Source organism: Pipistrellus hanaki (assembly GCF_964339955.1).
Source record: "Pipistrellus hanaki genome assembly, chromosome: 12".
Classification (NCBI taxonomy): Eukaryota; Metazoa; Chordata; class Mammalia; order Chiroptera; family Vespertilionidae; genus Pipistrellus; species Pipistrellus hanaki.
In genome coordinates, this window is record NC_140514.1 from 31,426,623 (window position 1) to 31,443,072 (window position 16,450).

A 16,450-nucleotide genomic window follows, 5' to 3' on the forward strand; every position below is an offset into this window, starting at 1 on the left:
GGGACATGAATATCTCTTTTAGCCCCCGAGAAAGATCCCAAGGAATGATGTAGACAAACATCTTCCATTCTGTCACTGTTCTTTCTTGTCATTTCATTTCTTCTCAGGAAACAATATGGTTTAACAGAAAGAATACAGTATTTGGAACAAGACCTACATAAGGCTGAACATGGTGAAATCAGTTAATGTTTTAGGGTCTAGAAAAATGGTTTTCCTAAGTGGCAGCCCTGACTAACTTTAAAATCATTTTTCGGGAGAATTTTTAGTTGAAAATATTCAAGAACACCCGAATTGTGAGTGATATATTTTTATAATATTCACTGCAAATTGATTTTTTAAAATTAAATTCAAAATATCGTGGCATATGGGGATGGTTTCTGTTTTGGATGCATGGCAGTTAATTGATTAAAGAACTTTTTATTGATTTCAAAGGGAGAAGGGAGAGAGAGAGAGAGAGCGAGAGAGAAATATCAATGATGAGAATCACTGATCAGCTGTCTCCTGCATGGGAATCAAGCTAGTGACCTCCTGGTTCATGGGTCAACGCTCAACCGCTAAGCCATGTTGACTGTGAGGCCAGGTATTTTTGTAGAATAATCCTCGATTAGGTTTATCTGATGTTTATCATATTTAGACTCTCAGGTTCTTGTTTTTGGGAAGAAGACCACACTGTGCCACACACACAGGTACAGTAACCGTTGCATTACATTATATCAGAAGTATATGCTATAAGTGTAACTCTTCAGTGATGATAATCTTAATCACCTGGCTGAGTTAATATTTGTCAAGTTTCTTTACTTCATTATTTCCTCCATCCCCCAAACTCTTACTTTTTGAAAACAAGGCACTAAGCTCACACAAAAGGGGCAGGGAGTTATACTCCACCTCCTTGGGGACATAAATTATCTGAAATTCTGTGTGGGAGATCTGTCTCTTCTTCATTAATTCATACATTTTTATCAATATGGACTCATGAATATTTATTTTATACTTTGGGTCACATTCTAGGGCTCTGTGTCATTTACTTTTTTACTCAAATTGTTCTAGCTTTGGTCACTGGGAACTCTTTCTGGTTAGTTCTATGTCCCCTTAATATATTCCCATCACTTTGGCTCTTGAGTACTTCTTTACTTTCTGGATCTACAAGATCCTGCAGATTCATTTTGTATGCTTCCAGCCACAGTCCTAGAATCAGCCATTTCTCCAAGGAATTGTGATTCCTTTCATTGAAGAATGGTGTTAAGAAAAAGAGATCTGGGTATTCAACATGCTTGTTGCTACTGGAGTGTCATTGATCCCAGATCCTCTCAGTAGATAGTTAACAAATGATTTTAATGATTGAAAAATTTAAAAATATTAACTACTTTGATTTTTTTTCTTTGAAAACTATCATGAGAGAACATAATCTAAGTTTATTTACCAGCAATTTCCTATTCTGTGAAATATCTATATTTTGTATTTGTCCTTCTGTCTTCCAAGATCTTTGTTTATTCTACTCCAGCCTGTGTATAATAAAGATGTTTATTATTTAATGCCCACAATTTAAGTGAATATTTTCCCTCAATTTGTTTTATGACTACTTTATTTTTAGTATTCTTTTTTCTTTCTTTTTTTCTTTTTTTAAGAGAGCGAGTAGGAGAGAGAGAAACATCTATGTGAGAAAAACACATTGATTGGTTGCCTCCTGCACAGGCCCTGGTCAGGGGCCGGGGTGGAACCTGCAACTGAGGTATCGAACCTGGGACCCTTCAGTCCACAGGCCAACACTCTATCCACCAAATCAAACTGGTTAAGGCTATTTTTAGCCTTCTTAAATTGCTTTTAAGATAGAATTTGATGACCCTTTATTTACTAATGCCAATAATGCTTTGTCATTCTATCAAGCAAGGAAACAAAAATGGGTTATGGTCATGTCACCTTAAAAAGGACAAACTTTTCTATCCTTAGAAAAACCAAACCACTAGAGATATTTGTAAAACATTGGTATAGGTTTCTAAATACTAATATAATTTTGGCTTTTAAAAAAATAATACCTTTAGAACATTTAAATTATACAACAGTGGACATATTATAGTCACCTTACAAACAAAACAAAGAAATAAAAGTTGAACAAATGGTTTGTTAAATTCTGAATATTTGACTTACAAGTCCTGACTCTAGGGTAATTGTGAGCCAAAAGAAACCTCTCGACCCAGTTTTCCATATTCTGCAGGACCCAGCTGTGTGCCAGTTTATTTCGGGGTGTCTGCACTGCCAACCAATCCAGACACTGAGAAGGATTATATTCAATTACCTAGAAATAAAACAGACAAGAACAGAATATAAAGCCATTTGAATGAGCAGTAACTTTTTAATTTACTTTTGGTATATGCCATTAAACACATAATCAAAATAATTTTATGAAAACTAGACCCTAAAAAAAAGTTTCAACCATATGTTTTCCTAAAAAAAAAAAAAAAAAAAAAAATATATATATATATATATATTACTGATTTTTTAAAGAGAAGGGAGAGAGATAGTGAGTTAGAAACATCGATGAGAGAGAAACATTGATCAGCTGCCTCTCACACACCTCCTATTGGGTATGTCCTGCAACCAAGGTACATGACCTTGACCGGAATGGAACCTGGGACCCTTTAGTCCGCAGGCCAATGCCCTATCCACTGAGCCAAACCGCTTAGAGCTGTTTTCCTATTTTTAAAGCTACTTACTCTTATCAACAGAAAATGTTCAGAAACATGTCATTAGATTACAAAATAAAATGAAAATAACCAAGGACTCTAAAATAAGACCAGTAAAAGAAGCCAATTACTTTTAGGTCTTAAGTTTGCAAATTAAAATAAAAGTGCTTTTTAATTTTATTTTAATTAATTAATTTATTATTTATTTCCGGGAAGGCCAGCGCGGAGAGTGTCCGCTGCGTCACAAAGACCAACGGGGGCGTGAACACCACCGAGGTCGGGCCGGGTTCCGCACCCCTTCCCCTTCCACACACCGCCATCGGGCAGGAGGGTAAGAGGCGAGGGGCCCGCGGGCAGAGGGAGAAGAGCGGTCCCATTCGCCAAGGAATGTCCGTCCCTCGTCTGGCGCAGTTAGGCCCGGCCCGGGAGAGCGCGACGTCACCACATCGATCAAGCGTAAAAGTGCTTTTAATTCTTTAAAGTTTCTCATCTTTACTTTTCCTATTGTTCGCCCAATTTGTTTCTGTAAGTGAGAATAAAAAGTGGCTCACTGCACTACTGGGGAGTTTTTTTTTGTGTGTGTGTGTGTTTTCATGGGGAAATAGAATTTTAGGAATCTAGAGTAGGGGTTGGAAAACTGTGACTCCTGGGCCAAATTCTGTAGTTTGCCTGTTTGCTAAGTATTTTTTGGGAACACAGCCATACCCACTCATTTATGTATAGTTCCAAGGCTGTCTTTTTTTAAAAATATTGATTTCAGAGAGGAAGGCAGATGAAGAGAAACATGGATGCAAGAACTAAACATCTGTCAGTTGCCTCCTGCATGTCCCCTACCAGGATGGAGTCTACAACCCGGAATCAAACTGGCAACCTTCTGGTGTATGGGATGACGCCCAACCAACTGAGCCATATCTTGTTTGTTTCAGAGTAGGGAAATGAGAACTGTGGATTGGCTGAAGGCTGTTCTCTTTAAACATCTGGGAAACTAGCCCAAAACTCTCCCCCCAGACTCTCTGACTAAAGTATCTCTCTTCTTTCCTCAACCTAGGACTTATTAAACCCATTTTGGAATTCTAAGTAAGAAGAAACTGATAATTAATAATGCAGTGACTATATAAAACAAGTAAAATCTTCAGAAAAATAAATACTAAGACATTTGCTCTAAGATTTACCTCCCATATCCTCTGCAGAATGTAAGACGCAAAGGGAGGCATTCCTGGAGGTCCACCAGCAAACTCCATTAGCATAGTCAATAACTTGAAGAAAGGATTGGCTGCCTGTGAGATATACAAGACTATATTTATATCTATTTGAAACCATCTCTATCAGCAAAAAATAAACACGTATAATTCTTATCTATATCATATTTAAATATGCTGCATTGTTTGCAGAGAGGAGTACTCCTGCATATGAACTTGAACTATCATAAAAATCAGCTGGGAATACAAAGTCAGTTGCAGAGGAGCCACATGTAACAGAAAACGTATTTTTTATGGATGTTAATTTGAAAAAAAAATCAATTTTTTTTATATACTTCCCACCTATCCAGTCATCTGATTAGTCTATTTTTTTTCTTGGGCCCAATTATATGCTTAAAACCAAACAACATTCAAGCTTCGGCAGGATACTGATATATTGAACTTATAACTAAAGGCCCGGTGCATGAATTTGTGCACGGGGAGAAAGTAGGGGACCCCTCAGTCCAGTCTCACCAATATCAGACATCCCTTTCACAATCTGGGACTGCTGGCTTCTAACCACTCACCTGACTGCCAGCCTGATTGCCCCCAACTGCCCTCTCCTGCTGATCTGGTCCCAACAGTCCTCCCCTGCTGGCCATCATGTGGCAGCCATCTTGTGATGACATGAGGGTGCGAGGGCCACCTAGGCTTTTATTAATATAGATTATATTTAACTGAGAAAATTACATTTGTGATAAGACACAAAGAACTACCTCCATTTATTCAAGTTATATATTTAAAAATAGGATATATTATGGGGAGATGGATAATTTTTTTTCAAGGACAATTACAAAAGTTCACTTGAAAGCACTGCCAATACTGGTAATAGTTTTAAAAACATGATTAATAAATTTCTACATACCTCAGGAGTCAGTTTTGCTATTGATGTGAAAAGCATAGATACAATCTAAAACAGAAAAAGGAAAATTTCAGAATATGCTTTAAAAAAATCATCAAAAAACTTTAATACTTTAAAGTTAAAACTTTAAACTTCCTTAGCACTTACATGTTCTGCAAGTCTATTATTGTATCGACACAGGCTGAAAATCAGATTGCAAGTTTGTCTTATATTGATGCCATCACGAATATGTTGAAACAAGAAGGGAAATCCCTGTTAAAAATAAAAGGTGTTCATTTAAGAAGTGTTTTATTATTATTATTATTATTATTATTATTATTATTATTATTACTGTGACTATCAACTGGTCCAAAATAGAGTAGGTAATACCTTTCCTCCTGTTAATGCTGCCATGTCAGTCTGTGATAACGTCAAATGCCTAAAAGAAAACATTAGTAGAAATAAGTTCTTCCCTCTGTACTCCTTTATAGCCATCTGCATCAAGACACACATCAAAATTATCAATTCAATTATAACCATACCAAACGACCATTATAAAATCATTCTGAACTATCTGCTAGCTAGACTTGTTTGCTAGACATATTTTATGATTATTTATTTATTTGAATATATTTTTATTGATTTCAGAGAGGAAGGGAGAGGTAGAGAGATATATAGACATCAATGATGAGAGAGATTCATTGACTGGCTGCCTCTTATATGCCCCCACTGGGAATCAAATACAACCCAGACATATGTCCTGGGCTGGAATCGAACCCAGGACCCTTCAGTCCAAAGGCTGGTGCTTTATCCACTGAGCCAAACCAGCTAGGGCTGCTAGATATATTTTAGACAATTTTTCAAGATTCCAAAATTGGTATACTGCAGTTTAAATCTAATTTATTTCCATTTAATTAATTTAATATTTTGTGACACTTAGATAGCTTTTCCTGAAATGAAAACCTTCAAAACGAAACAAATGAGAAATACTTGCAAGTTTCATTTCCCATTTTAAAATTAGTGTAAAGTAAGTTTTAAAAACTTACTATAAAAAGTTTAGTATAAAAACAAATAGAATAGTGTAAATATCCTATCACTCAGCTTCTCTTATAATTATCAACTCATGATCAATCTGGTTTCATTCATACCTCCTACTCACTCAATATGGACTATTCTGAAACAACTCCAGTATTTTAATTTAATCCATAAATCTCAATACATATTGCTAAGAGATAAATTTAAAATACACAACCACACTTACATTATTCACACCCAAAATTCATCAATTCCTTTCTATCGTACTATATACGGTGTACAATTTCCCAACATTTCTAACAAAAAAAACTCTTACACTTAATTTAAATCAGGATCCAAATAAAGGCCTCTGTTGCTATTGGACAATATTATCTTTCAAATCTCTTATAGACTACTAGTTTCCCCTCTGATTTAGTTTTTATCTTGCAATTTAACTGCTAAAGAAAGCAGGTGGTTTGTCCTATAGATTTTCCCACATTTCCATTTTGCTGATTGTACCCTGTAGTGGTGTTTTAACATGTTTTTCTCCGTGCCCATGTATCTTGTAAACTGGTAGATAGATCTAGAGATTTAATCAAATCAAATCTTGATCAATTCTTAACTTTTTAACCAAGAATACTTCAGTGATAGTATGGATTTCATCAGGAGGTATACAATTAAAAGTTGTCTTTCTTTTTATAACAATTTCAGTAAATGATGATAACTTCCCAGACCCAATATTTCATTTGGGATGCAAAATGTTGACATTGTAATTCCAGCACTACTTGCTTATTAGCTCAAACACCTTTTTGACGACAACTTCCTCTCACTTACCATTTGGTTGCCATGAGCTATAATTCTTACAGATAAAGATAAATGCTTAATATTCCTTTATTTATTAATAAGTTTCCAAAATTATTATTTGGTTTCCTAATATACTCCAAAGGTTGTCAATGCGTTTTTAAAATTTTTGTTTTTAAGTATCATTATGAACTCATGAATTTAAACATGTATGATGTGTTTTAGTCCACTTGTAGTTGTTATTATTGATGCTCAGGTTGTCCAATCTATAACCAGCATAAACATCTTTAAGTTGGCTCTTGAATCCTTTTAACATGACCGCATGTTAGGCTTTGACTCTTTGTTTTCCAAGGTTACAAAACATTCCCAGCTTCCCATTCATTTCTTGCGCCAAACCTGGAATTGGCCATATTTCCAAGGAACCATACATTTTTCAGTGGGAAATGGTTATCTAGTGACTACAACCTAGATGCTAGGGACATTCATTGATTATGAGGTGGACAGGATTTCTAGGCCTTTTCAGAAAATGGAGGTATATAATACATTTTTTGTTTGCTTAAGACAAAAATACACCATGAATTCTATTGATATTTCCAAACTTAGTTTTAAAGAAGTTATATAAAAACCCTAATATATTTGTATTTCTTCTTTTGCTAAGAATCTTGGTTTCTAATGACATTAACAATTACTTGCTTTATTCTATAATACAAAAAGTTTCAGAATAATAATTTCAAAAACAGTTTAGGATAATTTTACAATTTTTTTTTGTCCCCTGGTTACCTCCTGCTGGAAATTTACAGTGATATTAATGTGCTTTAAAGTTACTTTAATTGCTCTCCATTGGCTATGCCATCAGCTCAATACATAGCTAGCTTCATTTATTTCAGTTTGCTTTTGATTTTTAAACATTCACATGATTCCAAAGTTAAAACAAATACAATAAACAAAATAATGTATATTTGAAGAAGTCAAGCTTTCATTCCTTTCCCCTCCAGCCTGTTGTTCCCTCCCCAACCATAGGAAATGCCTTTTTTTGTTTTTGAGTCACCCTTCAATTAAAAAAAAAGATAATTCTCATTTGTAGTACTATCTATAAATATATTATATCCTACCTAATAAAGAGTAATATGCAAACTGACCACACCTCCGCTACACCACAAGCCACACCCACCAGCCAATCAGAACAAGTATGCAAATAAACCCAACCAAGATGACTACAGCCCTAGAGAGCAGGACGGAGGCTTGGGTTTCCCAGGCAATGAAGCAAGCCAAGCTAAGAGGATCATGTAGAACTGCTCACATTTTGTATTTATACTACCCAATAAAAGAGTAATATGCAAATTAACCATCGCTTTGCCACACCCACAAGCCATACCCACCAGCCAATCAGAGTGAAATAAACCCAACCAAGATGGCTACAGTTACAGAGAGCAGGAGAGAGGCTTGGGTTTCCCAGGCAATGGAAGAAGCCAAGCTTTTCCCCTGATCTTGCCAGCCTAGGCCTCTACGCAAGGCTACAAGATTTTAATGATAGAAGGTAAACAAATCCAAACAGAAATGGCAGCAGCCACCGAGCTGGAAAGAGCAGGAGGCTACAGTTGCCCCTGGCGATGGAAGAAGCAAAGCTTTCCATACACCCTGGCCAGCCGAGGCCTCCACTCCAGGATACAAATTTTCAAATATAGAAGATACAACAAAATGGTTGCTGCCACTGAGAGAGAGCAGGAGGCTTGGCTCTGTTCCAGGCTACAAAGTTTCAATTGTAGAAGGTAAATAAATTCCAGATACCAGGGCCTCTGCTTGGGTCGCCAGGGGGCATGGCCAACCTGCAAACCACCACAGGCCCCGCGCTCAGCCCGCCCCATGCCCCAAGGGAACCCCCACCCTGATCCGGGACACCCTTCAGGGCAAACCAGCTGGCCCTCACCTGTGCACCAGGCCTCTATCCTATCTAATAAAAAAAGTAATATGCAGATTGACCATCACTCCAATACACAACATGGCTGCCCCCATGTGGTCAAAGATCTTGCCCCCATGTGGACACAAGATGGCCACCACAAGACGGCTAGCAGGGGAGGGCCAAGATTGCGAGAGGTCACAGGCAGGCTGAGGGACCCCACCTATGCACTGGCCTCTAGTGTTTTATAAAGTGCTACAAACACCAAATAGTGAATACCCAATCACTGCTGGAAGGGGAAATACAGGGTTAGGTTCCTGTGAGCCTCTGATCACAATATTTTCTTCAACCGGTAGATATTACCTTTTTTTTTTTAAGTGTGTTTCTGTTTAAAGACAACTTATTTAGTACATATTTAGTACTCATTAGCATTGAACTAACAGGAAACACCCTAGCTCATACCCAAATGAAGTTTTTCTAAGGCATATATATTATGAACTTGATCTTCTCAAGCTTAGGAACACTAGGTAGCACTTTACATTATGTTCAAGGACCATTTTAAACAGCCAAGCCACAACAAAAAAAGCAGAAATGTGAAAAATGTGACATATACCAAGAAAAGGACATTGTTTACAATATGAAAACTGAGTACAACAGGTAAATAATTCCCCCCTCCCCACTCTACACATGTTCTTTATACAGTCCATAAATTATTGTAAAATCTCCTTGGGTCCTGATTTACGGATTAAAAAATTTTTTTAGCAAGAAGGCAAATTAGCAAATAGATCTATGAGGATACGTGTGCATGTGCACACGTACACACAGCCACTCTCTCACTTTTTCACAGCCTCCCTTCTTAAAAAGCAATATACTATATATACTTTTCTCACCTTGCTTTTTACACTTAGTAATACTAATCCTAAAGATTTCTCCAAGGTAGTAGATATATTCCATGCTTCCTTTTTTCAACTTAAAGCACAATATTGAGTGAATACCCTGTTTTTCAACAAGTCCCCTCTTGGTGGACATTTCGTCTTCTATTACTACAAACACTGCTGCAATAAATAGCACTGCACATATATCTTTCTATATTTGGGGAACAGATTCTTAAACGTGGGGTTGCTAGATTAAAGGATGAATGCACATATAATTTTGCTACAAAGTTTACTGTATAATTTCTTCAATGTAAATTTCTAACATGAGTCAGATAAATATCGTATGAGATTGCAACAAAGGATTAAAATACTAAAGCTACAAGAGTTGGTAAACTGCAGTGTTATTTAAAAGGAGTTAAAAAAACAAAAGTTACTGAGATAAAAGTGGTGAAACAATCATGAAAAAATAAAATCAAACATGCTTTAAGCATTCTGAATGTTGAGACATTTCACCTTTCTGAGCGAGACTGTTCAACCAAAAGAGCAACTAAAGCTATCATTTTTTCAAGGGCAGCTGGCCTGTATTTTTCTTCTGCCAGAGAAAGGATATCTTCTTCCTCCTCCTCTTCTTCCCCTTCTTCCTCTGACAACACTTCAACTTGAGGCTAGAATAAAGTCCAATTTTAATATATTAGTTTTAACATTATCTTGAGAGCATATAACTTCATTGTTTTATATAACTAACCAAGGCAGATGGTGGCAGAAGTATGTCATGAAAAACAAACAAACAAACAAACAAACAAACAAAAACAACACTCAAAGGCCTAACACTAACTTTAAAAGTCTAAACCACATTCGGGACAATTGTAGACCTAATAGGCAGAACTGTAAAGAGCAATGATTGATTCTCAAAACTGTGACTATTTACCTTACCTAAAGGGATAAATCCTTTAATAATTTTTTTTTAATTACTGGCAAGCCCCTTGGAAGATAAGTCAGATTGTAATTTATGAGTATGTTAAAACAATATTTCCTATTTAATAAAACTGCCAGTTATACAAATTAAGGCATCCTTATTTGCAGTTGTCAAATAATCTTAGTAGGTATTTTGAAGAGATAATCACTTGGGCTTTGAAATAAAAGAGACTGAAAAGGTTTTATGATCTAACAAAGCAAGAGAAAAGCAGTCTAAACAAGCAGCCATATAGGCTAGAATCCTATATAATAAAAGGCTAATACGTAAATTGTCCCCTTGATTGGGAGTTTGACCAGGGGCGGGGCCAGCCAGCCAACCACCTCTCCTCCTCCCACCCTGCCGCCACTAGCCCCAACCCCAATTGCCACCCCCCATCAGGGGCAGCGCCAAGCTCTTTGACTGGGGCAGGCCAGCTGGACCCTACCCACACATGAATTCGTGCACTAAGCCTCTAGTTACATAATAGCTTCCATATTCTGGGAAGCATTTATATATACACTAGAGGCCCAGTACACAGATTTGTGCACAGGGCCTCTAGTATGCACGTAAGATCTTTGGTTAATCTCTTCCCACCCTCTCCCCGCTTTCCCTCAGAGATTCATCAGTCTGTTCCATGTTTCCATGCCTGTGCATTGAGCATCTGCCCCCAGGTGGACAGTGTTCGTCATAGTGACCGGTTGAACAATTGAAAGGGTGGGTTAGGCTTTTATGTATGTGTGTGTGTATATATATGTGATTAATACTTTATAGGTAAGGAGTCTGACCAAGGATCAAAGCCCAACTCACTGTGATTTAAAACAAGTTAATGTCTTTATGCCTCAAGTTCCTCATCTGTAAAATGGAGATAACAAAAGTACTTACCTCTTAGGGTTACAAAAGGATTAAACAAAACAGTGCAAATAGAGCATTCAATCCAATTGGTCATTATAGATAATATAAAATCCACATTAACACCTTAATATATAAACAGACTAGCTAATTAAATTGTTGAGAATCTGATAAAAAATACGGGCAACAAAAATGTTCATGGGAAACAATAAGCTAATGATAGAACCCCAAAGTAGGTAGTGGCCATTTTGCATAAATTATTTGCTTTGTTCCATGGCTTTACCAAATTTATTGCTTGATATTTTTAATGGATATAGCAAGAGAAAAAACACTCAAACTTAGACCCTTAAAACTATCTAATATCACAGTCCGAAGGGACTTTAAGGGGTTCTAATATTTCATGATTTTCCATGATGCAAAGTTGTAAACATGGCCTATAAATCCCTGATGAGAGACAGGACAATACTTACATTTTCAGGCCCTTTGGTTCCCATGTAAAAATGTACCATTGTAGATATGGCTTGCAATGAAAGCAAAAACTGGCTCTAAAAATAAAAATATTAGTTTAAAAATATAATATAAAAACAAATTTTAAGTACTGAAAATAGGTACATAATACCAGAAATAAACATGATATAGCCTCACCTCTTCTTCACCCATTTTAGCAAATTCATAAAGGAAGGCAAAATATTCTGTAAGATGTTTACTATGAGGTTTTACACCATGTTCCATAATTAGTAACAGAGTTCTCACAAATCGAGTGACACATGAACGACCACCAATATCTTCAACTGAAGCATCCATATCATCTGACCTAAAAACACAATTTAATTATCTTAGAGAGTATGAAGTCTGGAGATAGATTCTCTGGGAGGAGAATTGTTTTTAAAAACCTGAATTTTGCCCTGGCCAGTGTGACTCAGTTATTTAGAACACAGTCTAGTACACCCAAAGGTCATGGGCTTGACTCCCCGCCAGGGCACATAACTAAGCTGTGGATTTAATCCCCAATTGAGGCATATATAGCAGGCAACTGAAAGATGTCTCACTCACATTAATGTTTCTCTCTCCCTTTCCTTCTCTTTAAAAATCAATGAACATGTTCTCAAGTGAGGACTTAAAACAACACCGGAATTTAACTCTTTCATCTTTGTAATAATAAAATACCAATTACAACGAAGTAATGGGATTCCAATTATTGTACCTGGCTAAATCAATATAAGCAAAAGATGAAGTCATAAAGTTATTTGTAGAGCATTTTGAAGGTGCACGTAATTAAAATTAAAAAAGTATTAATTTTAATATAGATTTATATGATTATAGATTTTTTTTAAAACAAACAAAAAAACACCTAAGTATGAATATTTACAAATATTTTGTAGGAAGCCCTAGCCCGTTTGGCTCAGTGGATTGAGCACTGGCCTGCATACTAATAGGTCTCGGGTTGGATTCTGGTCAAGGGCCCATACCTCAGTTGTAGGCTTCTCCCTGGCCCGGGCCCTGAAGGAGGCAACAAATGGATGTGCTTCTCTCACATCGATGTTTCTCTCTCTTTTCCACTTTCCCAAAAAAATCAATGGAAAAGAATGTCCTCGGATGTGGATTAACAAAAAAACAAAACAAAAAACTTTGTAGGCAGATCATCAAAAAGTTTAACGATAAAATGTTCAAAAGATAGTTCTTACCCATCTTCCATTCCTGGTTGTAGATAGAGATGAGCATGCACTGGTCTAAGCCTCTGAATAACATGGATGCACAAACGTTGAAACATCTATAAATGAAAAGATAAAACAATCCGGTAGCCAATTCACATCAGGTAACAAAGATACTGAAAAATTTACATGATTCAAAATTCTCTGCCATCCATTTGTATTTTGCTTGCATTTTAAATATTTTTACATTCTGAAACTTTGTTGGAGTCTCAACTACAGACTGAAGATATAAGGCAAAGTTAGCTTAAAAAACAACATTCAATTTTATAGTAAGGGGTAAATAAAATCAGGTAAGTTTCAGTAATAGAGATAACCAAAACAAACATCACAAAATTCTAACTGTGGGAAGTCTCTAAATAAGATATACAAATGGTCAATAAGCACATGAAAAGATACTGAAAACCAAAACCACAATGGGATACTACTTCATACTCATTAAGATAGCTAAAATAAAAGACAGTAAAAAAATGTTGAATAAGATGTAGTGAAACTGGAACCCTCATAGATTGCTGCTGTGAATATAAACTGGTATAAAACTATGAAAAAGTTTGGTAGTTCCTAAAATTGTTGAAGACAAAGTGACCATATGACCCAGCAATTCCACCCCTAAGGACATATTAAAAAATATTGAAAACATATGCTGGGGCAGGATGGGTGGATGGGAGGTAATCAACCAAGGACCTTGTATGCATATATGCATGGCCCATGGATACAGACAATGGGGCAGGGTGAGGGCCTGGGGCAGGGGGTTGGGGTGGGCCGAAGGGGATCAACAAGGGAATAAAGGGAGAATATATAATACTTTCAACAACAAAGAATTATATATAAAATGTTGTGCACTGGGAGGGCGGTCCCTCAGCCCGGTCTGTGCCCTCTCACAGTCTGGGACTCTTCAGGGAATGTCCACCTACTGGGGAGGCAGGAGAGGTTCCAACCACTGCCACTGTACTTGCCAGCTGTGAGTCCAGCTTCTGGCTGAGCAGGGCTCCCCCTGTGGGAGAGCACTGATCACCAGGGGGCAGCTCCTGCATTGAGCATCTGCTCCCTGGTGGTCAATGTGCATCATACTGACTGGTCCTTCCACCGTTTGGTTGATTTGCATATACGTATTAGCCTTTTATTATATAGGAAGTGGTGGGATTATAGGAAAGTTTCAAAAATAATAATGTAGATATTGCAAAAATCAGAATAGCATTGTTTTGAAAAATATTCTCACTAATTGAATAAAGATTTGGAATTGTATATTAAAACAAAACAAAACATATGTCAACACAAATATTTGTATACCATAATGTTCATAGTAGTATTATTCAAAATAGCCCAAAAGTGGGCACAGCCTTAATGTTCATCAATTGCTGAAAGAATAAAGAAATTCTGGAATATCCATTTAGTGGAATATTGTTTTTTAATGGAATATTATTTAGCAATGAAAATAAATGAAATACAGATCTATAATCCAGCATACATAAATCTTGTAAATATTGTAAAATCAAAGAATCCAGTCATAAAAGATGACATACTGTTCAATTCCATTTATAGAAATGGTCAGAATAGACAAATCTATAGGAAGAAAAAGTAGATTAATGTTGCCAAGACCTGTTGAGAAGAGACAGGATAAAATGGGGAGTGACTACTAATAGGTATAAGGCTTCTTTTTGGGGTGTTATAAAATCAGATAAATGATGGTTGCACAAGTTTAGAAACATACTAACAGACACTAAATTTTATCCTTTGAAAGGTTTCAGTAAGTTTTATAAGAATTACATCTCAATAATAACTGAAAAGTGTCATATTTCAGACCAAATTTTTGGTTTTGTATAGTAAGTGAATATAGAGTAATATTTGTATTTTCTTGCCTAAATTTTCCAATTAGAAAAACTAATATTTAAGTGATAGCTCAGGACTTGTTAGAGAAATGAATTATAAACTATTCATCTAACTTTCAAGGTCTTTTCAGTACCCATGGTTAGACTCTCTTCAGGATCTGAAAAAGAACCAGTAGAACTCATAAAGCAGCCAGAATAGGATCTGAGACAATGGTGATTATAGCTATCTTCCTATCACCAGGACATGCGAATGATTTAAATTGCTTGACTAAAATAATATTTGATTTGCTTAAAAAGGGCTGGTGAAAAGTAGCAAAATGACTTTTATGGTAAGAGGTTCATCTTTCCCAACTATATAAAAGATGGGTTAAGACACAGTTTCGAGCAAATTTAGAATTAACCTAACAGCCATTTCTTTTTCAAATCCATTTTTTTTCTTACCTGTCTCACAATTTGATTAGGGCACTTAATTAATATCTGCATTGGCCACCAGTCATCATCAGCCATGCGGTCCAAAAACCACTGTAAGAAAATAGTGGGATTTTAACATTTAACCAACACTCAGTAAATGAGAAAAAAAATCATATAAGGATTTAAATTGTAATCAATAAATTCTTACCAAAAGAGATTCTTCATTTGCTAAAAAACCCAAAGTCTAAAATGCCTGAAGTCGTAATTATAGAACTAGAGGCCCGGTGCATGACATTTGTGCACTGGTGGTGGTGGTGTGTGTGAGAGGGGTGTCCTCCTCAGCCCAGCCTGCACCCTTTAGCAGTCTGGGAGACATCAGGGCATGTCTGACTAACAGGTTAGGTCTGCCCCCGCCACCGCCACTGTGCTCCCAAGCAGTGAGCCCGGCTTATGGCTGAGCATTGCTCCCCCTGTGGGAGTGCACTGACCACTAGGGTGGCAGCTCCTGTGTTGAGCGTCTGCCCTGTGGTGTTCAGTACGCATCATAGCGACTGGTTGTTCCACTGTTATGTCAATTTGCAAATTACCCTTTCATTTATAAAGGATTCAATGGGTGCCATTTATATCACAGTGCACACCCTGCATGATGGCAATCTGCAGTTCTTGTAATAAAATAGATAATGTTTTCCTCTTAGTCCTCCTGTCATACTATAAAATCTTTTGTTTCTTTTATGTGGATCTGAGTACGATTCATTATGTTTAAAAACAATCATGCTCTCTTGAAAATACAACTTCCCACTGATTTTGAGATATCTATTAATCACTTCTACTGAATTGTACTACCTACTTATGCATACACACAATTAATGGCAATTGTAGAAAACACGTTTAACTCCTTGACAGCCTTCCAGAGGCAAATCCATAATTAAAATCCTAGAGTAAAAATGTATTAAAAAAAAAAACAACAACAAATTATGACCTAATCAACCCACCCTCTGGATCTATGAAACAGCTTAAAAATCATGGCGGAAGGGGAATAGAGAAACATGTTAAATACTACCAGGAGGATGCAATTAGTCAAAGCCAACATGTGGAAAATTCTGTATGACAAATGACAAAGTAGCAAATAAGTAGAAAAATAAGTAACTGATAATATATGAAAGATTTAAGAGACAAAATAAAAAGCTGGACCTTGTTTGAACACTAATGTAAGCAAACCAACTGAAAATAATACATATTTAACAAAAAAAAACAAGAGAAAACTGAACACGGAATGGGTACTGGATATTAAGGAATCACTTCTAATTTTAAAGCAGTTAATGGAGATTCATACTGAGCTTAATTGATATA

The 16,450-nt window shown here is 36.4% G+C and overlaps 1 protein-coding gene across 5 annotated transcripts in view; it reads right to left on the reverse strand.

The window, feature by feature from the left end:
• USP34 (ubiquitin specific peptidase 34) overlaps positions 1-16,450 on the reverse strand; it is a 179,950-nt gene that overhangs the window by 25,049 nt on the left and 138,451 nt on the right. For all 5 annotated transcript variants that reach the window (XM_084901048.1, XM_084901047.1, XM_084901045.1 and 2 more), the window contains 10 exons: positions 15,131-15,211; positions 12,837-12,922; positions 11,797-11,965; positions 11,622-11,696; positions 9,861-10,012; positions 5,151-5,199; positions 4,929-5,033; positions 4,785-4,829; positions 3,854-3,958; positions 2,146-2,293 (listed from right to left, as the gene is read on the reverse strand). In XM_084901048.1, coding sequence (XP_084757174.1) covers positions 2,146-2,293; positions 3,854-3,958; positions 4,785-4,829; positions 4,929-5,033; positions 5,151-5,199; positions 9,861-10,012; positions 11,622-11,696; positions 11,797-11,965; positions 12,837-12,922; positions 15,131-15,211 — 1,015 coding nt within the window. The remainder of the gene's footprint in view (positions 1-2,145; positions 2,294-3,853; positions 3,959-4,784; positions 4,830-4,928; positions 5,034-5,150; positions 5,200-9,860; positions 10,013-11,621; positions 11,697-11,796; positions 11,966-12,836; positions 12,923-15,130; positions 15,212-16,450) is intronic.